The 19,772-nt window shown below is 34.3% G+C and overlaps 1 protein-coding gene across 1 annotated transcript in view; it reads left to right on the top strand.

The window, feature by feature from the left end:
* Nucleotides 1–19,772, top strand: part of NEK10 (NIMA related kinase 10) — an 87,041-nt gene that overhangs the window by 16,686 nt on the left and 50,583 nt on the right. Inside the window, exons 13-23 of the mRNA XM_048951392.1 lie at nucleotides 161–300; nucleotides 1,148–1,209; nucleotides 2,385–2,462; nucleotides 3,416–3,480; nucleotides 4,815–4,917; nucleotides 5,029–5,157; nucleotides 5,735–5,872; nucleotides 6,657–6,702; nucleotides 7,567–7,688; nucleotides 7,890–7,992; nucleotides 14,574–14,649. Coding sequence (XP_048807349.1) covers nucleotides 161–300; nucleotides 1,148–1,209; nucleotides 2,385–2,462; nucleotides 3,416–3,480; nucleotides 4,815–4,917; nucleotides 5,029–5,157; nucleotides 5,735–5,872; nucleotides 6,657–6,702; nucleotides 7,567–7,688; nucleotides 7,890–7,992; nucleotides 14,574–14,649 — 1,062 coding nt within the window. The remainder of the gene's footprint in view (nucleotides 1–160; nucleotides 301–1,147; nucleotides 1,210–2,384; nucleotides 2,463–3,415; nucleotides 3,481–4,814; nucleotides 4,918–5,028; nucleotides 5,158–5,734; nucleotides 5,873–6,656; nucleotides 6,703–7,566; nucleotides 7,689–7,889; nucleotides 7,993–14,573; nucleotides 14,650–19,772) is intronic.

Genomic DNA, 19,772 nt, shown 5'->3' with positions numbered 1-19,772 from the left:
AGTCTTGCTCAGTTGTGTCTGATGTCTATAGAAGTAAAAAAGCAATTTTAAATATAATGAAAAATCTGGATTTTTTTTTAAGCTATGCGTATTTTATTGGTCTCTTACAGTGTTTTTCATGTTTTTAATTTTAATTTTTTTTTAAAATTATTTTTTTCAGGGATAGAAATCTCGTTTCTGATCGCTCTTCAGTTGGAAGTTTATCTAGTGCAAATGCAGCAGGGAGAATTCAACATCTTCATTTGTCAGACGATTTGAGTCTTGATGAGATACAAGAAAATACTTTCTCCCTTCAAGCAGGTTGGTTTACAAGGCATAGTTCTCTCTTCTGTGTTCACTAACACCTTGTGCAAAGGGTTTCAAACTGTTTCAAAATTGAAATTATAAACATTTATACCTGCTAGTATTTGTACTCCCACCTGACACAGCAGCACCACATCAGCTCTGTTTTTTTCTAAGTGTGCAATGTCAGCACGTATTTTTAAACACCGCTTTTGTTTTTTTTTTAAGAAAGGAACAAAGGGTTTAATATCAAGCACACAGAAGTCATATATGCTTATATATATGTTCATAAACATCTCTTATTTCTTAATTTATTTGTTTTAAGCCTGAGATTCATTTTATTTCATCATATTGCTCCCTCTGTTGAAAATTACTGTAGTATGTCGGTAATGAATTGATTATAGCGGAACAATTTCAGAGTGATATTTGAAGAAGAGAAGTGAGGAACTGTTTACTGACTGAAACCCTCATGTATCATCCACCCTCTGCTTCTTGAGGGATGCAGTGTTAGAAGAGCTGGGCATGAAGATGATTCTGGGAAAAAAAGGAGGAAATAGGGTGAAAGTGTTTTTTTTTTTTTTTTTTATAATCTCTGTTTCTCCCTATCTAAATCTAACTGGTGCGTCATTAAATTAATTTTCTCCAAATAATTGATTCTATTTTGCTTGTGATGATGTGATAATAACCGGTAAGCAATTTCCCAATATCTTCACCCATGAGCTTTCCTGTCCTATTTTCTCTCTCTCTTCTGTTGAGAAGGAGGAGTGAATGAGTGGTAGGATGAGCACTTAGCCCTTACCTGCTATGCCATCTGAATATCTTTATGAATCTGGCCCTAAATATTACATCTGAATTTTTGTTCTAGCTTGTTGTGCTGCAATTACTGAACTGGTGCTCAATGATACTAACGCTTACCAAGTAGTACAGGTAGGAAGACTTTATTCAGTTAAGTAAGACATTATAGTTTAGGATTTAATTTAATTAACAAGCAGAATATATTTTAATGTGATTGGACAATATTGCTCTATATAACTTTCATATACATTTTTCTATAATAGTATATTTTTTCATACATTTATTAACACACAAATATACACAAAGATATCAACATATGTATCTAGATGTTTAGAATAATAATAGATAACTTCTGTTATGGATTATTTTGGTTGACATCTCCTGACATGATTTTGCTGCAATTTTGCTGCAGACCAGTAAGTGTCATCATGGAATTATCTGAGAAATACAAACTCTTAGTTCCCAGCTGTGCAGCTGAGTGTTGTGTTCTTTCACAGAAAAATTTCCATTTTCCTCAGATTTCTGGTGTTTTCAGAAACACCAGACTTCCTGGCACTCCATCCCCAGGGGGGTGCTTCTGAACAGCATTTTAAAATGTAACATTTTAATCAGTTCAGGCTTCTGAAAATCGTTCTTTAAATCTCTGGTATGTATTGCATGCGTTGCCAAAGACAAAAATATTTAGAACAGTAATTCCAGCTATAATCCATCACCTACATATTAGCTTAAAATCCAGATAGAGATATTCCTAAAGGAAATGAGAGAACAGGGAGTCTTGAATATTTTAGGTATATGTCAAAAATATTGTTCAGGCAGAATGAAATGGAAGTAAGTCTAGAAAAAATTATTTATATATTTAAAGCATTAAAATTGTTATTAAGCCATAAAATTCCATTAACTTTAAAGCTTCATGTGTTTTAGGCTAGTCTGGTTTCATCAAAATAAAAATCTCTCTTATTTAAAGTCGCTACACTTTGAAAACATTGCGACTCTTGTGAATCCTACTGGAGACTCACTCAAGCTATCTTGTCTGGTGTCTCTCCAGCTTATGATACTGCTTCACTGTATGTTTGTAAGCTGTTTTGTAGTGTCTGTTTAAGTGTTAGGGCAGTTTCATTCTTACATAAGTAAGAAATGAAGAAGTAAACTTCATTTAAGTTATTTCAGGTTGTAAATCCAGTATGGACTAGGAGGCTGAGATTTTGCAAGTCAGTATTAGGTTCTGATTTATCTGAAGAAAAAATGTTTTTTATTCATGGTCTCTGTGCAAAGGAATGCTATTGATGTTGACCTTTCTCTGTTTCCAGGCAAATGGAGTATATATAATAGCAAAACTGGTTTTACCAGACAAAGAAAAGAATGCTGAAAAAGCTTATTTATTACAGGTAACTTCTTTTAGTATAACTACATGTTGAAATTCCAAAACAGTCCCTGAGATTTTTTTTATTATTTTGTTGTTGTTTAAAAGTTTATTCTAGAATGCAGTAGACATCTTGCTTGTAGAGAAAATAGGACAAAATCAGTAATAACAAGTAGTCCAAGAAGTAAAAACTCAATTGTAATTCAGTTTATGGTACTTTATTCTGATCTACTTTGTTTCTTGCACTTTATATAGTGTGAAGGGAAATGAATATTTTTCCTTTGATAATCTCTCCCCTACTTCTTCATGCTTCTCAGCATTAGATCCTTTTCTTGTGTGCTTTGGTCTTCATTGGCGTTCAGTGAGATCTTGATGTTGTACTAATATCTGCTTCTTTCTGGAGCAACCTACCTTAGCTGTTAAATACAGGAAAACTTCACATAAAATAGAGCAAATTTAAATGTAGAATAAATAAATAGCAACTAAGTGTAGAATGATTCTTGTTTTTGAAAGAGATTAATTCTCAGTTAGAGGGCATTTCCCTTACTTCCACTGTTTCAGATGCCAATACCTTATTTCCATTTGATTTACTTCACAGTCATCTTTCTTTAGTCAGCCATATTGTATAGCAAGTAAAGTAAATGATTCTTGATGCAGAGAATTCAAGATGCATTATATAAAAGTGTATGCATTAACTACCTGTCAGTGGATGTTTTACAAGCAAACTTTCTTCAGTAGAGATAATTTAGAAGCTTTTCTCCATTTTTTTTTGTTCCCCCTAAATAATCTTGCCTACTTTTAAAGAACTGAATGTACTTAAGAAACTGTTTTTACTCTTTTCATTATCATGCTAATAATGTAATCTACCTAGAAATTTAAGGAAAGAGGTTATTGAACTGTTGGGAATCCCTGATGTTTATCATTGTCTTTTTTATTTATGTATAGATTTGTCATTAATTTTAGCTTTTCCTACTGTAGTGCTATGCTTTCAGAGCCCTGAGATTTCTCTTCAGTATGGAAAGAAATAGACATATCTTCAGAAGGTAAACTAATAAAATGTTTTGTGAAACTCCTTTACAATAGCTTTCAGAAGGTATCATTGCAATCAGAATGTTTTTAAATGCCAGTTATTTTCAGCAAAAATAATAAGTTGCAGGCAACTTCTGTCCAGTCTGCAGACACAGATAGATTTTGCTGCTTTGTATTAGTGCCAGCCTACAAGATGTACACATTCATTGTGGGGACTTCTATTGCTATGCATGCCAGAGAACCTAGCTCTGCAAGGTTTAAAATATGAAGAGGACATTTAAAACTGTTACAGATAAATCATACTTCCATCTGAAGATTATCAGATATAATCAACAGCCCTGGATAGTAACAACTGGCAAAATTATATTTTTTTGCTGCTCAACCCTCCAGTCTTTCACATGGGAAGGATTTTACATCAAGACAGTTTACTTAAGAGTGTTAAAAAAAGACTTGGATCAATAAGTGGAAAATAATTTCATCAATTAGCCATTTTTTCAAATTAGCTGACAGTTTCACCAGGTAGATTACAAAGGCTGTGTAAAATCTTTTGGGATTAGGGAAGTACTTATACTGCTTATGACAATTACCTGGCAGCAGTGTTTTTGAATGATTTTATTCTATATCATACATTCCTCGAATTCTAAATAAAACGTGTATCTCATTTTTACTTTAAAAAAAATAAAGATTTTGTACTGAAAAAGGACCTCAGTTTGCAATCAGTATTGATGGTTGCTGTCAAGTTTTTAAAGTGATAAATCTGTCTGCTTGTTTATGGTTTGTTTTTTTTCCAACCCCAAATGACTTTTCCATATTTTCACTTCTGTCAGAATATTAAAAAGAAACTGATCTCCAGTTAAGCATATCAGTAACCAAAATACTGTGTTGTATCTTCTAGCTTACACACCTTTCTTTTCATATTTTAGACTAGATTTCCTGGGACAAAAATTCTAAGATGCATATTGTGATTATTTAAATGAAAAAAAATTTTAAACCTATCAAAGGTAGAAGGAGCTCAGATAAGTCAACTATGAGCATAGTGTAAAATACTACAAGAAAAAAAATACAAAAGCAAATGGAAGTTTGGAAAGTTCATTGAGGCTTATAGTGTTCAGAGAACTGGCATTTATAGCAATATCCAATCCATGGAGGCTGAAGTCTAGCTTTTGAAAGATTCTTCAGTTCGTATATATGTGTATTGTGTTAAAATAGTTAATATCTGAATACATCATTCAGGAATAAGTGTGCTATTTAGAAGATTTTGAAGTAGGAAGTAATAATTAACACTTGCTGTAGATTAATAGCTATTGTGAACATTTTCTGAGACACATAAAAATGTTAAATTTTGTAGACTTTTTCCTCCTGACTTGTTTGAAATCTTCATTGATATTGGACATTATGTGCGTGATATTAGTGCTTATGAAGAGCTAGTGTCAAAGCTGAATTTATTAAAGGTAAGTAAAGAGCTTTGTAGCTTTAAGGAACTGTATTCTTTGCATATTCTTAGCACAAGGAAGACTTGAAATATTTTATGCTTATGTGTTTGTCATTTAATGTATAATCAGGAAGATGAATTGAAGCAAATTGCTGAAAGTATTGAGAGCGTCAACCAGAATAAAGCACCTGCAAAACATATAGGCAATTATGCAATTTTAGAACACCTTGGCAGTGGAGCTTTTGGAAATGTATATAAGGTAAGCTTCTCTTTTGGTTCTAGTGTAGAGGTTGGAGAGGAGCCTTCATGATGAGGGTCTGATACCTGTTTTAAGCATAAATTTCCTTTGAATTTCAGTAGGAGAGCGTAGTTTCCAGAAGGCTGTTATCCCTCTGAGCTTGTTGTTAACAGATGTCCATTTTTTTTTAGTGTTTGCTGTGATCATGTTTGTCCCTCTTGTATTTATAGGATTGATCAGTATATTTCCTAGATTTACTAGTTTTACTTTGTATTGATTTCTCACTACAAAGACTGTGTCTGTCTTCTGCCGTGTCTGAAACTGAGTTCAAGCATGTTTTATTTCAGAAAAAAACATTTGGTACTGGTAGCATTTCTTTAGACATGATGACGAGTTCACCAGTTTACTCCTAACCTGCATTGTAAAGCTCTTTTGAGTGCTCCAGTTCTTTTGACTAATTGCATTATATACAGAAAAGACTATGATTGCAATATTTGTGAGATGGTTTTGCACTCAGATAACTGATATGATAGCTATAATAATATCCTATCTGTTCCCATCCTGTACCAACTTTACAAAGGTGTTATCTTTTTTGTAGGTTAGAAAACATAATGGGCAACATCTTCTGGCAATGAAAGAAGTCAATTTACACAATCCAGCATTAGGAAAGGACAAAAAAGACAGAGATAGCAGAGTACAGAACATTGTCTCTGAGTTAACCATCATCAAAGAGCAGGTGGGTCTCATGGACTCTAGATTCAGGTACTGGCATTCTGTTAATATTATCCTTCTCTTGCGGACGGGCCTCCACCTACTGTTACTGTTTTGATCTGTTCAGTACAATGTTGCTACTTTTTACCTAAATGATGTCAATATTCCAAAAATTCTTTCTGCACTATTAGAAGTGCAAGATGTTTGATACAAATAATTCTTCTGTTGTTGGAAGCGCATGAAATTTTATCAGGAATACTGTAAACAATTTTTTGGATTTAAAGGATAGCTGTTTTCTGTAATTGTAAATAAATATTAAAAGAAACTCACAACAATATAGACAAATCATTTATGTTTTTTAACTATGAAAGAAAATACTTTGGTGCAGGTGTAATTGCCTTTAAACTTCCCTTACTCTGTTCCAGTTGCTAGCAAGAGTGTTGGAATGACTTTTGAGTAATTATACATACATACATACATACATACATACATACATACATACATATATATATATATATAAAAACTTTATTATATAGAGAATTATATTTATTTTATATATATGTATAATATAGTACATGTATCATATAATATATAAAATTATATATATATAATAAAAGTTATAATTATAATTATTATTTTTTACAAAACCATGTTTGGGGATGGCTGTGAATGTCCACTGCACTGCAGTTCATAAGCAAGTTTTTGGAATCCTTGTGGGATTCTTTCTTCCATTATGTAGTTAAGCATTATAAATGCCATTCCATCAGTCTTAACTATTCTAAACAACTGAATTTCTTTCCTCATTGTAGCTTTATCACCCAAATGTTGTACGTTATTACAGAACCTTCTTGGAAAGTAAGTATAAATGTAAATAATTACTATATTGTACATGATGAAGAAGTAGAAATATACAATAGGAGTACTTACCTTTTGGAAGGAGTGTATCAAATTTGAGCAGTAAAGTCCCTTCCAGTCCCTACAGCTCTGTGATTCTGTGATTCTACACTTTGGAGAGGCTTATAGTTCTTTAAAATTGAAAAAGGATGAGAAATAATAATTATGTTTATCTATTAGTCAAACGAAAGAGTGAACATGTAGAAAGCATCTATCCTAGAGCTAAAGATCCCAAATTTACAGTTGGAATATTAAGTAGGGTGAAAAGATTTGGTGACTAGTGGAATGAATAGTAGCATGGCTTAGACATATTGTCTCCTTTTTCTTTCTAAGGAGTTGTCTACCTACACCTGCCCACTGAGTGATTATTACTGAGTGATTAACAAGCATGAAGTTCCTTATATTTACTGTGATATAAATGCTTCAGTTCTTGCAGTGCAGTGCAGGAGAGAGGGACTGCACTCAGAGCTCTACTAGTGCTGGAGCTAGAAAAATGACTTCTCTGAAGGGATGGTGAGGCATTGGAACAGGCTGCCAGGGAGGTGACGGAGCTTCCATCCCTGATGGTTTTTGAGAAATGTGTAGATGTGGCACATGGTTGGTGGGGATGGGTTGACGGTCAGATTATGATTTCAGAGGCATTTTCCAACCTTAATCATTCTGTGATTTTATGAAAAATTGGAAAAACGTGGAATAGAACTATAATGTACAAAAAACTTAAAAATCAAAAAAGACAGCTTTAGAAATATATTTTGGCCTCAAATACTCCATTAACAAATGCCTTCTGTATAAATGTATTTTTTAATTGAAGTTTCTTTTGTGTAGATGACAGATTGTACATAGTCATGGAACTCATAGATGGGGTGCCATTGGGAGAGCACTTTCACTCTTTGAAGGAAAAGCAACAAAAATTTACAGAAGAAAGAATATGGAATATATTTATCCAAGTAAGTAAGAGGCACACATTTTTTTTCACCAGGACATGTCTACCTGTGGTTACTAATTCCATTTATGTTTGTTAGGCTAATAATAATAAAAAAAAAAAAACACATATCAAACTCTAATACCTGATATTAATGTAATTTGATGTGATTTCACTTAGATTGTCATTACGAATCTTTGTAAGGCTCTTTTTGTTTCTTTGTAAGCTTTGCCTAGCTCTTCGTTATTTACATAAAGAGAAGAGGATTGTTCATCGAGATCTCACTCCAAACAACATCATGCTGGGGGATAAAGACAAAGTTAAAATTAGTAAGTAGAACTCCTTTACTTCAAGAGAATTTCCCTTGATGAAAGTGAGTAGAATTTCTTTACTGAAACTCACAGAAGGTTTCAGATTCTGAGGCACTGGCCACCATAGTTGGAAGCTAGTAAATTATAGTGTTATAATACTGTTTTGTGAAATATTTTCTATTATTTCTATTTCTATTATTTCTATTATTATACACAGCTTTTGTGATCATGTGATCATTGCCTCTAGATGTTATCAGCCATGTTTTTTTGCAGCTGTGATATCAAATATGACCAAGGAGATGATTTAGTCCTAAAAAAAAACCCAACCTAATAGTTATATATGTCAAGATAACTAGATTATATAGCCAGTGCTAATGAGCATGCAGAGTAAAATGACCATCTGTTCTATTCCACTCTCACCATACGACTGTTAGTATCCATCAATTGTTCTGTGATCAGCTGCAGTGAGATTCTATTTCTGAGGCTATAGTAATGAATATTCTTGAGTATTTCTATAATCTCTGTGCTGTGGAGAAAGTGACTCAGAGATGTGTAGGATTTGAAAGCTGTAGGTGTGTGAGCAGTGCTCTGCTGTATGTCAAAATTTTACTCTTTGAATGAATTAATACAACTAGGAATTTACATCCAGAATGACAGATGATTGAGATACTGTAGATTTTAATGTTCTCAAAGAATTCCTGCATGATTTTTTAATGCTTCTGACACAGAACCAAGTAAACCATCTCCATCAGGAGAGGGGTGGCCAGCAGGGACAGGGAGGTGATTGTCCCTCTCTACTCGGCTCTTGTGAGGCCCCACCTGGAGTACTGTGTCCAGGTGTGGAGCCCTCAGTACAAGAAAGACATTGAGATTTTGGAAAGGGTCCAGAGGAGGGCGACTAAGATGATCAGGGGGCTGGAGCACCTCCCCTATCAGGACAGGCTGAGGGAGTTGGGCTTGTTCAGCCTGGAGAAGAGAAGGCTGCGGGGTGACCTCATTGCAGCCTATCAATACCTGAAGGGAACCTACACCCAGGAGGGGAGTAAACTCTTCAAAAGGGCTGACGACAGCAGGACTAGGGGAAATGGTTTTAAGTTGAAGGAGGGAAGATTTAGGTTAGATGTTAGGGGGAAGTTCTTTACTAGGAGAGTGGTTAGGCCCTGGAACGGGCTGCCCAGGGAGGTTGTGGACGCCCCGTCCTTGGACGTGTTTAAGGCCAGGTTGGACGGGGTCCTGGGCAACCTGATCTGAATATGTATGTTTGGTGGCCCTGCTAGGCAGGGGGGTTGGAACTACATGATCCTTGGGGTCCCTTCCAACCCGGGTGATTCTGTGATTCTGTGATTCTGTGATTCTGTAAACAATTTGAATCTTGCAGAGTTGCTATGAGAATTCTTGATGCAAAAATTAATTTATCTCCTTTAAAATAATGGAGAATAGTAGATCTATGCATGCACAACCACAAAACTATGATTAATTATCTATAATAAGCAAATCTATTTAGCAGCTGTTATTTTGTAGTATTTATACCTGATGAGTTACATATTTAAATTCATTCGTGATTAATTTGTATTGCTTCAAAGCTCTGAATCCTATAGCTTTGAAATAAGGTAATTTAATGCAACATTTCTCCCTGAATGATAAATATAAATAATCAAAATATTATATTAAAGTAAAATACTATGTCGTTGTATCTTATACCAAAACACTGCCACTGAGGGGCACTCTTGTATTAGTTTAACACCTTTGCCATGGTCTAGCGTGAACAAAATATATAAAAGCATAAATATATTTTTAAATTTAAGCCCAAAATTAACTTTGAAAAACTATACAGCTAGAAAAGATTTACAGATATTGTAAAAAGGGGAAAAACTGAAACTTACTTTCTACAGTGATTGGTTCAAAACTATTATGCAATATTTAAATAACCATTTTATTCATACTTTAATTAGTAACAGTTTTTATTGAATTTTCAGTGGGAGCTGAAATCCTTTTATCTGTTTCTTCTGGTACTTTTTGTTACTTACTGGTACTTCTTGCTTTACTACCATAATGAAAATAAGAAATTTCCTTTCCACTAATAGCAAATATATACAACATGTTGCTGTATTACATATAACACATAAAGTCCAAAGACTGGGGCATTTATGTATTGTGTTTGTGTACATTATCTGTGATTACTGATGATTTCAAGTGCCTCCAGATGAAAGTGATACAATTGTCAAACAAAGATGGAAGAATGTGCTCAAATATTGCAAAATGTTAAGTCTGCCTCTGCAGTGAATTCAACCTATCAGTTTTTATAAAATAAGAGGATTTTCTCCACAGATCTGCTCAGAACTGTAGTAGCTGCACAGTCATCCTAAAAAATTTTTTTGTTTTTCTGGACTATTTCAGATCCTAAATCTGTCCCAAATTTGCATTGATCTTTCTAGAGCAATACCTGACTTTGTAATTACGATACAGTTCGTGACAGTCCAAATTATTTTGCTTCATAAAATAAGCTTGTGTATCTCACAATGCTGCTGTTTTTTCATCCTTCTCAGTAAGTCTTTCTGGAAATAACATCACTTATTAATCTTTTGCTTTGAGTATCACAAGGCTGACAAAGGCCTTATTCCTTTCTAACTAAAATTCTTCAGATACGTTGTTTTGTTTTTAACAGTATGGTAGTTTAGCCTTAGCTTTGGACACCCATGCTAGACTTTGATTAAAGACATTGAAAGTATAAGAAAAAACAAAGTAAGTATTAAACTAAAGCAAAGTGCTTCTATCCACAGAGATTTTCATTCCATACTGTGCATGGCTATGCAACAATCCCAACCACAAAAGGTTTTAAAATAGTAGTGGGACGCACAGATATGTGTTTTTTTTTAACATATGTGAGATCTGAGACACTCATGTTCCAAATTCTATGAAGGTGTCTTATTTCTGAGTTTATTTTGGTTGCAAAGGAAAGGAGTGCATAGTGTTGGAGACGTTTCTACCTTGCTATTAGCACATACAAAGAAAAAAACTGCTGAATATTTATGCTTGTGTGTCTTAAAAATCACAGAGAAACTGTTGCATAGGGGAGGTTCTTGTACAACATTCCAGAATTGGTAGGCAGGGATCTACAGTGAGAGGAATCTGAATGCTAGATCTTACACAGAGAACACATTGGCTGCTGTTGCACTATGTAAGATTAAGCTCTGAGGAGACTTTTCTAGAGATAGTCTTTGAGTGTCACTGCAACAGGGTTCTCACCAAGAAAAGACAGGTTTTCTTCTATATGTTGGTGCAGCATTTGAATATAATTAACTGACCTACAAATACCACAAAAATATAAATGTTAACATATAGATATGTCACTCTGAAAGTAGTGCCTACTATTTATTACCACAGAAACTACAACAAATATGAAGAGCACAATAACACTATTTGATAGAGAAAATTCTCAGCTAGAGAACACTGTTTTTCAACAGTCACCACCATTAGCCATGCATTTTTACCAGTGATGAACAAGAGCCTGTGTGCTGTGCATGAAAATCTGCACCAGTGGAGATGACCTGCTGTTTCACAGTTGCTATGATGGCGTCATTGCTGAAGTGCACCGCTCACCACATCGCTGTGCTCATGTCCACCGTTTGGTCATATTCACCTTCAGCAATCATCAATGACTGTCAGTGCAATTTTTTTCTGCATGGAGAAATTCAGTGACACACCTTTGCTTCATTTGTACTTCTATGTCATGTTACATTCTGTCAGACTGTCCCTCTACTGCCATCTGTCACATGACAACAGCATGTAATGAAATACTGATAGAAAGTTCAACCTCTACTGCCATACCAACATCTGCCTCTAACGTTGTGGGCCAACTCAATTTAATACGAGGAATTACTTGGAACAGCCCTCATACTAACTTGTAATTTCATAAAACATCTCATTCTAAATTGGTAGAAAAGTACTGCTGAAATTGTATTCCTCTGATCAGGTTGAATATGTGATTTATAGTTTTTCATTTAAAAAGATGCAACAACATATCCAGAAAAATTTCAGATGCAACCCAAACAAAAGTTGTATTGTACATGTTTTGAACCCTTATTTACTGTGGCTCTCAGTTCAGTTTGCTGTGCTTTCTCTATTAATTTAGAAGCTAGAGATTTCTGAATTTAAAATGTGTACCTGTTTTTACTGCAGCTATATTACTGCAGCAGTATTTTGTTTCTAGCACAGCATATTTCTGTTTAGAGCTCCCTAGCTGTGTCTGTAGGACAAAACGAAAGACCAATCTTTTCTTCAGTAGCATTTACTTTCAGTTAGGTTTGGATCTTGGTGGTCCAAGGGGTCTGTATGGAATCACTTTCACTCCTTTCAGATCTGTTATCTACCAAATTTGTGAAGGGTTTTGTATGCTCTTTGGAGTGGCATGCTTTTTTTGCTTTGTAGAAAGGATCTTTATGGAGCTGTTTGAAACTATTATTATTAATATAGCAGTGGAATACCAGGTTTGAGATAAATCATCTGTCTGATGTACTAGTTCTAGCATGCAGCCAGGTTGTGTCAGAACAACTGAAACTTCAGGAGTTCCACTAATGCCAGCTGTGGGAAGAAAGCTTCCTGTGAACTACTTCAGAATGCTTGGTTGTTGAGTGGAATTTTTAAAAGACCTATCGCTTCCCGATTCTGTGCCATAAAGGCAGTATCCAAGAAGTAAAGTGATGCAACTAGAGTCTTTTGTGTTTGTCTCTACTCTGTGGAAGTGCTTAAAACAACGCTAAATATTTCTGTAATTACATGATTCATTTAACCTGTCTTCATTAACAGAATTACTACTCTTCATGCCATGATTCAAGGAAGTGCTTCTAGTACTTAGTTTTCAAAGCTTCCTTCATAACTTCAGTGAAATTATCAGCTTGTTTACATTCACACTATAAATCAAATGCTCTAAATGGCACTTATTGGTTGCATTAGCAGCGCAAACACATCACTCTCCACAAGTCCCGTTACTATGTGGGGAGCAATGCTAGTGTTCTTACTGCAGAAGTTACAAAATTATGAAGCATTGAGATTATGAAGCATTGACATTACCACACTGAAAGGCGAATAGCCAGGAAGGTGGTTTTGGGAATGCTGAGAAATGATTTCTTTTCCCAGTCTATTGATGGAGAAGAGTAGAATAAGTATGTACTACTGTTGATTAAATTTACCTTGACTGTAGGACATGCTTTTATGGAAAATAAAGTTCTGTCTTTATGTTACAGATCTCTGTAACATGGTAACTTAAACATAAAGCCAGTTTATCTGGCTACTTATTGGTTTCACTTTTGCCAATAATTCCTGTTAAGCTCAAGATGTACCCATGTGACTAGTACTATTGTAAAGAATGATGTTATTTCTGCTAGCAAACACAGTGCTAGATAAGTAAAAATTTGAAGGACAAATATCCATAATTATGAAGATCACTTCTGATCTTCAGTAAATAAGTACTTCAGTATATATTTTGTGTTATTAAAATGAGCAGCCTAACATCTCAGGCTGTTGAAGAAAGAAGTAAGAGAAGATGAAAAACAAATACTATATTTTTAGGATATGGAGCTTGGATAACTTATTATTATTTCTAGTAATGTAAGGATAGATCAGTGTACAAATAGAAAAGAAATTCATTGGTCTTTCTAAGTTTCTAGAAATATTTATTCTTTGACTTTTTCCCATGCAAGTTAATATTTTCTGGAACAATCTTATTTAGAAGACTTCAGTGTCAATTATTCTGCTACCCAAAGACAATGTAAATGTGTGAAAACAACTACAGAAGAATGTTTCAGAATCAGACTGTCACTGAATAATTTTGTGTTTATTTTTCTTCCCACTTGAAGACTCTCTTGCATGGTTGTCTATTTCCTATGACTTAAAAAAAAGAAATAAAATCACACTTGGTTTTCTTTATTCCTGATATACATGCAAATACAGGGAAAAAAAGTCACCACTAGACTTAAGTTTTACAATCAGAATGAAAACCTAGTCAAATATAATAATACAGAAATGACTCTATATGTGTTTAATTTCTGGTGAAATTGTATGTTTAATCATAATTTAAGATTTATCTAACAGTAAAAGTTTGTAAGTTTTCTATTGTCTTTGCAAATACTTAAAAATAGTCTCCATTTTCAATGAAAAATGCCAAACTTCCAGGTATAAGAGAAATTAGTGGTAAAGAAATCAAATTATTTCACATTGCCTACTAAACAGAGCACTAAAAACTGCTACTGAAACAAAATTATTTTATGAAACTTAGCAGCTAGATTGATGTACCTACCAATCTCCATAGCTTACAAAGTGTCATATTGTATTAGGATGGCAAAATAAGTTGCAATGAATGTAGTTCACATGAACCTGAGATATTTCAGGTGTTGCTTAAAATCAGAAATAGTGGCATTTTGGCCTGAGCCAAGTAGGTGTTGTGTGGAAACAGGAAAACAGTCCAGTGCAATACTGTGAAATGTAAAAGATAAATGGAAGGAAAAAAAATCAACTAATAATCTCCCCTTGATGTGTGAATATTTTCGTTTCCTTTTTTAATTTAATTTTATTTTTTATTTTTATTTTATTTTTTTTTGTAGCTGATTTTGGTCTTGCAAAGCAAAACGAAGAAAACAGCAAACTTGCATCAGTAGTGGGAACCATTCTGTACTCTTGGTAAGTACTACTGCATACAACATTGTGGAACATACAACATTTTTTCTCTTGCCCCTTCTTGTGCATTGGCAGTAAGGAGTTAAGTTGGAAGAAAAACGAAATGTCTCCTGTTCACAAAGTATCTGCCAATTAGGAGAAAAACCTGATGCAACATAATATCCTAAGTAAAAGTGGAAGTGGCTTCATTCTGAATCATTTCTGACACCAGCACTGTGTCTGTGGCACTGACAGAAGTTAACAAGCCTTTTCTAACATTGATCGTAAATCTTCTTTTCTGATGACCACATGTGATGGTTGTACACCTACCCAAATTCTTGGCTCATGTCCTCGTAATAAGTTATTAAAAGTTCTGAGCTATTAAAGGGACTACTAGTGGTTCTTCTCAATTAGGAGGAAAGGTCAAGAACTCAGACTTTTGCCATCTGAGAATAATGAACGTTGCCACTTTTGAGACTTTTAACTTGAGATTGCCTAGAAGTCACTAACTCTTAAATGGCTCCAGAAATGAGTCTTTGTAATGTGTTAAATGTTTAAGTCTATACCTTAAAGACTAATGCATAACGTGAAACTGGATAAGGCAATTGCAATGATGCATTAATTTGTTCCCTCTGAATTCTCTTGTAGTATAGCACAAATCATGAGTGGTGGCTTGGGTAGTTAAGAGTTATAAGATTTTGGTGTGATTATCTCCTTATCATCTTTTTGTAGCTTCTTAATAAAATTGGTTTTTTTTCACTTCTCCCTGGGCAGCTGTTGATGGGAACCTAATGTGCTTTTTTGGACAAGTTATTTGCAAATTGTTTGCAAGCTACAGCAATCTTTAGAAGTTTCAGGTTACAAACCCTGCCCCAGTGGTCCTCTTGGTCATAAGATGTAATTTTCTTGTCCTTTTTTCTCCTGTTCACTTCTGTGCAAAATGTAACTGTCTTTGGGTCTTTTCATGTTTTGTGGGAAATTACTCTTTGAGAGTAGCTCTGCAAATATCTTACAGATTTAAATATATACACACACAAATATCATGGAGGAAGTGATCCCTGCCTGCACACCATCAGAAGACAGAACAAGGAGAGGCTGTGTATGTCTTTGTATTTAAAATGTATACTGGCGAGAAATTTAAAGTGGTGGGTAAAGCACTAAAGTCTTTCCAGTACCACGGCCATTTAAAAATGTTGGAAAGGTTTTGCCAAGAACTGAATGCATGGGCTGCCACTTTTGATGTATTTGGTTGGTTCTGTGCATAACAGGTGTTTTTTTGTTGTTGTTGTTTATTTGTTTTTGTTTTTTTTTTTTTTAGATATGAACCTGTTCACAAATAACTGACTGTGTTTTTAACAGAAGTGATGAGACTGAAGTACAGAAGTCAGAGTATAGAGTTATTCAGTGCTTGAACTTTTTTTTTCCTTTTCTTTTCTTTTGGATGATTTAAATTGAGGTGAATGGCTTTAAAGTAATCAAAATATTGGGGTTGCTTACCTTGCAAGAGCAGCAATATTAGTTCTTGCAGATAAAAAGGTAAGGATGGAGGGAAAGAGCTATGTGACAAGACAGCATTGTCATTTTAGAGTGGCAGAAATTGATTTCTTCTGAATTGACTGGAAAATGGTTCTGGGGAGTTTGAATTGCAACTTACCCTTCTTGGAGGAGTACAGAAACAAAATAATAAATATCAAAATAAATAGTGGCTGATAATTATTTTTTGGACTTGGCTATACGTCATTATGCAGGCTTAGATAAAAACATATCCCTCTGTGTACCAAACATGACCTGTAAAAGAAAGTACTGAATCCATTTGTTAATCTATTTTATTAAAAACTAAGTCATCACAAATAACAGCAGACACGGTTTCATATTTAAAGAGGAGCTTACAAATTATTTTTTCCAACTGTGATATATTCAAATTCTACTTCATACTGTTCTTATTCTACCATCACACTAATTAAATTCCTTTTAATTCATTGTGTCCTTGAATTGAAAAACCCAACAATGTGTCCATTTAGAATACAAAATGTATCAGATGGATTTGTTTACACTTAATACATAAAAAATTGAGGAGATGACTGCTTTAGGGAATTGGTAATGAATTCTGAAGTGATTTTCCAGCTCATAAATCATCGGAAACAATCTGTTCCAAGTTGATGTTGACAGAGTCTTTATTATCCAGCTGTCTTGAACACCTACCCAAAAGAGGTGGCAAATTGTGCATTGTAAAAAGAAAAAAAAAAAAAAAAAAAGGAGAGAGAGAACACAATGGAACAATGTTTACTTTCATGTATACCCACCACTCACCACTTATTTGTTTCACAAAGTGGATTATAATGAAGGTGTATCAAAAGCAAGAGGTTATCTACCCTTATGAACTCTGAAAGGGTAGATCACGGCAGGACAAGGGGAAATGGTTTTAAGTTGAGAGAGGGAAGATTTAGGTTGGATGTCAGGGGGAAGTTCTTTACAGAGAGAGTGGTGAGGTGCTGGAACAGCTGCCCAGAGAGGTTGTGGATGCCCCGTCCTTGGAGGTGTTCAAGGCCAGATTGGATGGGCCCTGGGCAGCCTGGCCAGGTATTAAATGGGGAGGTTGGTGGCCCTGCATGTGGCAGGGAGGTTGGAGATTCGTGATCCTTGAGGTGCCTTCCAACCCGGGCTATTCTATGATTCTGTGAACAGGTGAAGAGATGCAAGTAAAAATTTGTTGAGTCATGTTTATGGTAACTGCTTTTATAATTATATAAGCATACAGAATTTTTTTAGAAAAAAATCTGGGAAACATTGTAAATTTTGAGTTTGGTTGGCATGCAATTCCTTAAGAATTTGAATGATCTTGAAAAGCTGTTGAAAAACTGTAAAGAAGAGCAAATCTCTTAGATGTCATTAAGAAGCAGGTAACAACATTTCCCACTAGTTGTGGTTTTAACATGATCTTTCTGAAACATCGTTATTCTAAAATGTCAGAGAGCAGGTACTCAAAACTATACAGAAAGTTTTCTCCTCCTGGTGTTTCGAGGAAAATTGTATTTCCTTTTAATTAGAGGTAATACTGTATTTTTGTATTTTCCATTATTGTTGTGGCTGTGAAAGAGGATTCCTGGACCTTAATTTCTTTTTGTGGAGTACATATTCAGTCTGTATACTGTGTTATATTACCTAAATTTCATTGAACAGCTGGCTCCTGGAGAGAACATTCGGTTTGATTAAAAGTGTGACAGAAGTTGAATAATTCTTTCAGTGTATGAATACTTCATTTTTATAAGGGGATCTTCTGAAAGGCAGTTAATAGAAGTATTTACTCTGATAATGAAACATAGCAGTGAAAAGTAATTCTGATAGAGCAGCTTTAGTTTAGGCATTGGTTTATAATAAGATATGTCAGCAAAAAGCTCTGTGCAATTTGAGGTGCAACATGCCATTCCAAAAAAGATAACTAGATGAACTTCAGGGAAGAACAATAAAAGTAATTGACAGTGATTGAGTTATGAAAAGAAACCTAAAATGTCTGAAGTTTATACAATTTTTATAAAGTAACTAAGTTTGACTAAATAACAACAGAAAATTCACATTTGAAATGTAGACAACACCACATCCAGTCTTAAACAAATTTATACATGGGAGAAAATTTTACATGATGTAAAATGTAGTAAGAAAGCTTGAAAACCTCTGTACTGACATCTGGAAAAATGTTTCAATAGAAATGATAGAAGTCCCTACCTAAAACATAATACTATACATGAGAGAATTCTACATTCTTGTACTGAAAGAAAGCCACTTTGGAAGTGATGTGAACTAGTTCATACAGATTTTTTTTTTTCTTCTGTCTATGGATCCTAAGACGGGAAGGGTTTTGCTCAGAAATGCTTAGAAGTATCTTACAAAGTCAACGCATAGGTTCTCTTGATGAAAGTTCATGTGAAAACATGCAGGTTAGTTTATACTTGTTTTCTGACAAGTGAGTGCTGCTGATATGGCTTCTAAAGAGTTACATTAGTACTTGAAAAAATATAAAAGCGCAGAGTATGTAGTGGTCTTATAAACTCAGTGATAGATTTTAAACTGCTGAAAGAACAAGTACTATTCTACCAAGACAATATATTGTAAACAAGCAATGTATTTCTTGGAAATAATTTCTTCTACGGGACTTGTATCACAATTCTTTTAATATGTATAGATTTGCTTCTTTTGACTAAATGACTTAAGATTCTGGGTTTATAATCACTTTAGAACAGATAACTATCATTAATACTTTATTATAATAATACTGGACTTTTCATCAAACTCATTTATGAGCTTGTAAACATCTTCTAGTCCAATGCTACTGGTCTTTGTTCGCAAGAGTTTTTTTCTCATTCATTTCTCTTTTAAGTAATGTCAAATAAGCTGCATTGAGGTGAGCAATATTACTCTGACATCTGAACTGCAGGACATGAATAACTTCGGTGGCTTTAATCATCTTAGGTTAAGCTGCCTTTAATTACATTTTTCATGGAGGCAGCTCAAATTTTCCACACCTACAGTCCTCAAGCACCTTGTTAGTGGACAGCTATTCTTTACAGGAGCATCATAAAGAGGATGAATATTATTAATACCACGTGATTTTAGACAGATGTATGTTTGTGTTTGAAAAATATATCTGTTCTTAAGAAAGTGTCTTTTTGCTGGACTACCGATCAAAATCTAGGTTCTCTACTTATTCAGCTACATGAGCAGAAGTTATTGATTTTATAACAAAAGAGGTAAATGCAGTGTTATCCAGAGATATAACAGTGAGTTTGCCATATGCCCTCGCTTGCAAGCAAGCAATTGGTATAATTTTATAGAGGTCGAGATGCTCAGTTAGTAAACTGAGAGATGAAACTTGAAAATGAGTTGCTAAAGGCTTTAGTTTATTCCTAGAAGGAATTTTAGTGGGAATGTAGAGAAGAAAAATGTGGAATTAAATATTTTTAACATCATAGGATCAGTTGACAGTTCAGTTTACATCAGTTGTCCTGTTTTGTTTCTGGACACTTTCTCATGTATGTTAGGTTCCAGGAAATCCAAATACTTAAAGTTATGTAATTGATATGTTGTTGTCAGAAAGTAATCTCTATATGACTGGATTTCATTTTGCTTTGATGTAGCCATCCAAAAACTAG

Source organism: Lagopus muta, chromosome 7 (assembly GCF_023343835.1).
Source record: "Lagopus muta isolate bLagMut1 chromosome 7, bLagMut1 primary, whole genome shotgun sequence".
Classification (NCBI taxonomy): Eukaryota; Metazoa; Chordata; class Aves; order Galliformes; family Phasianidae; genus Lagopus; species Lagopus muta.
The sequence above is the reverse complement of the archived record's forward strand: the minus strand, read 5'-3'. Positions and strand labels throughout refer to the sequence as shown.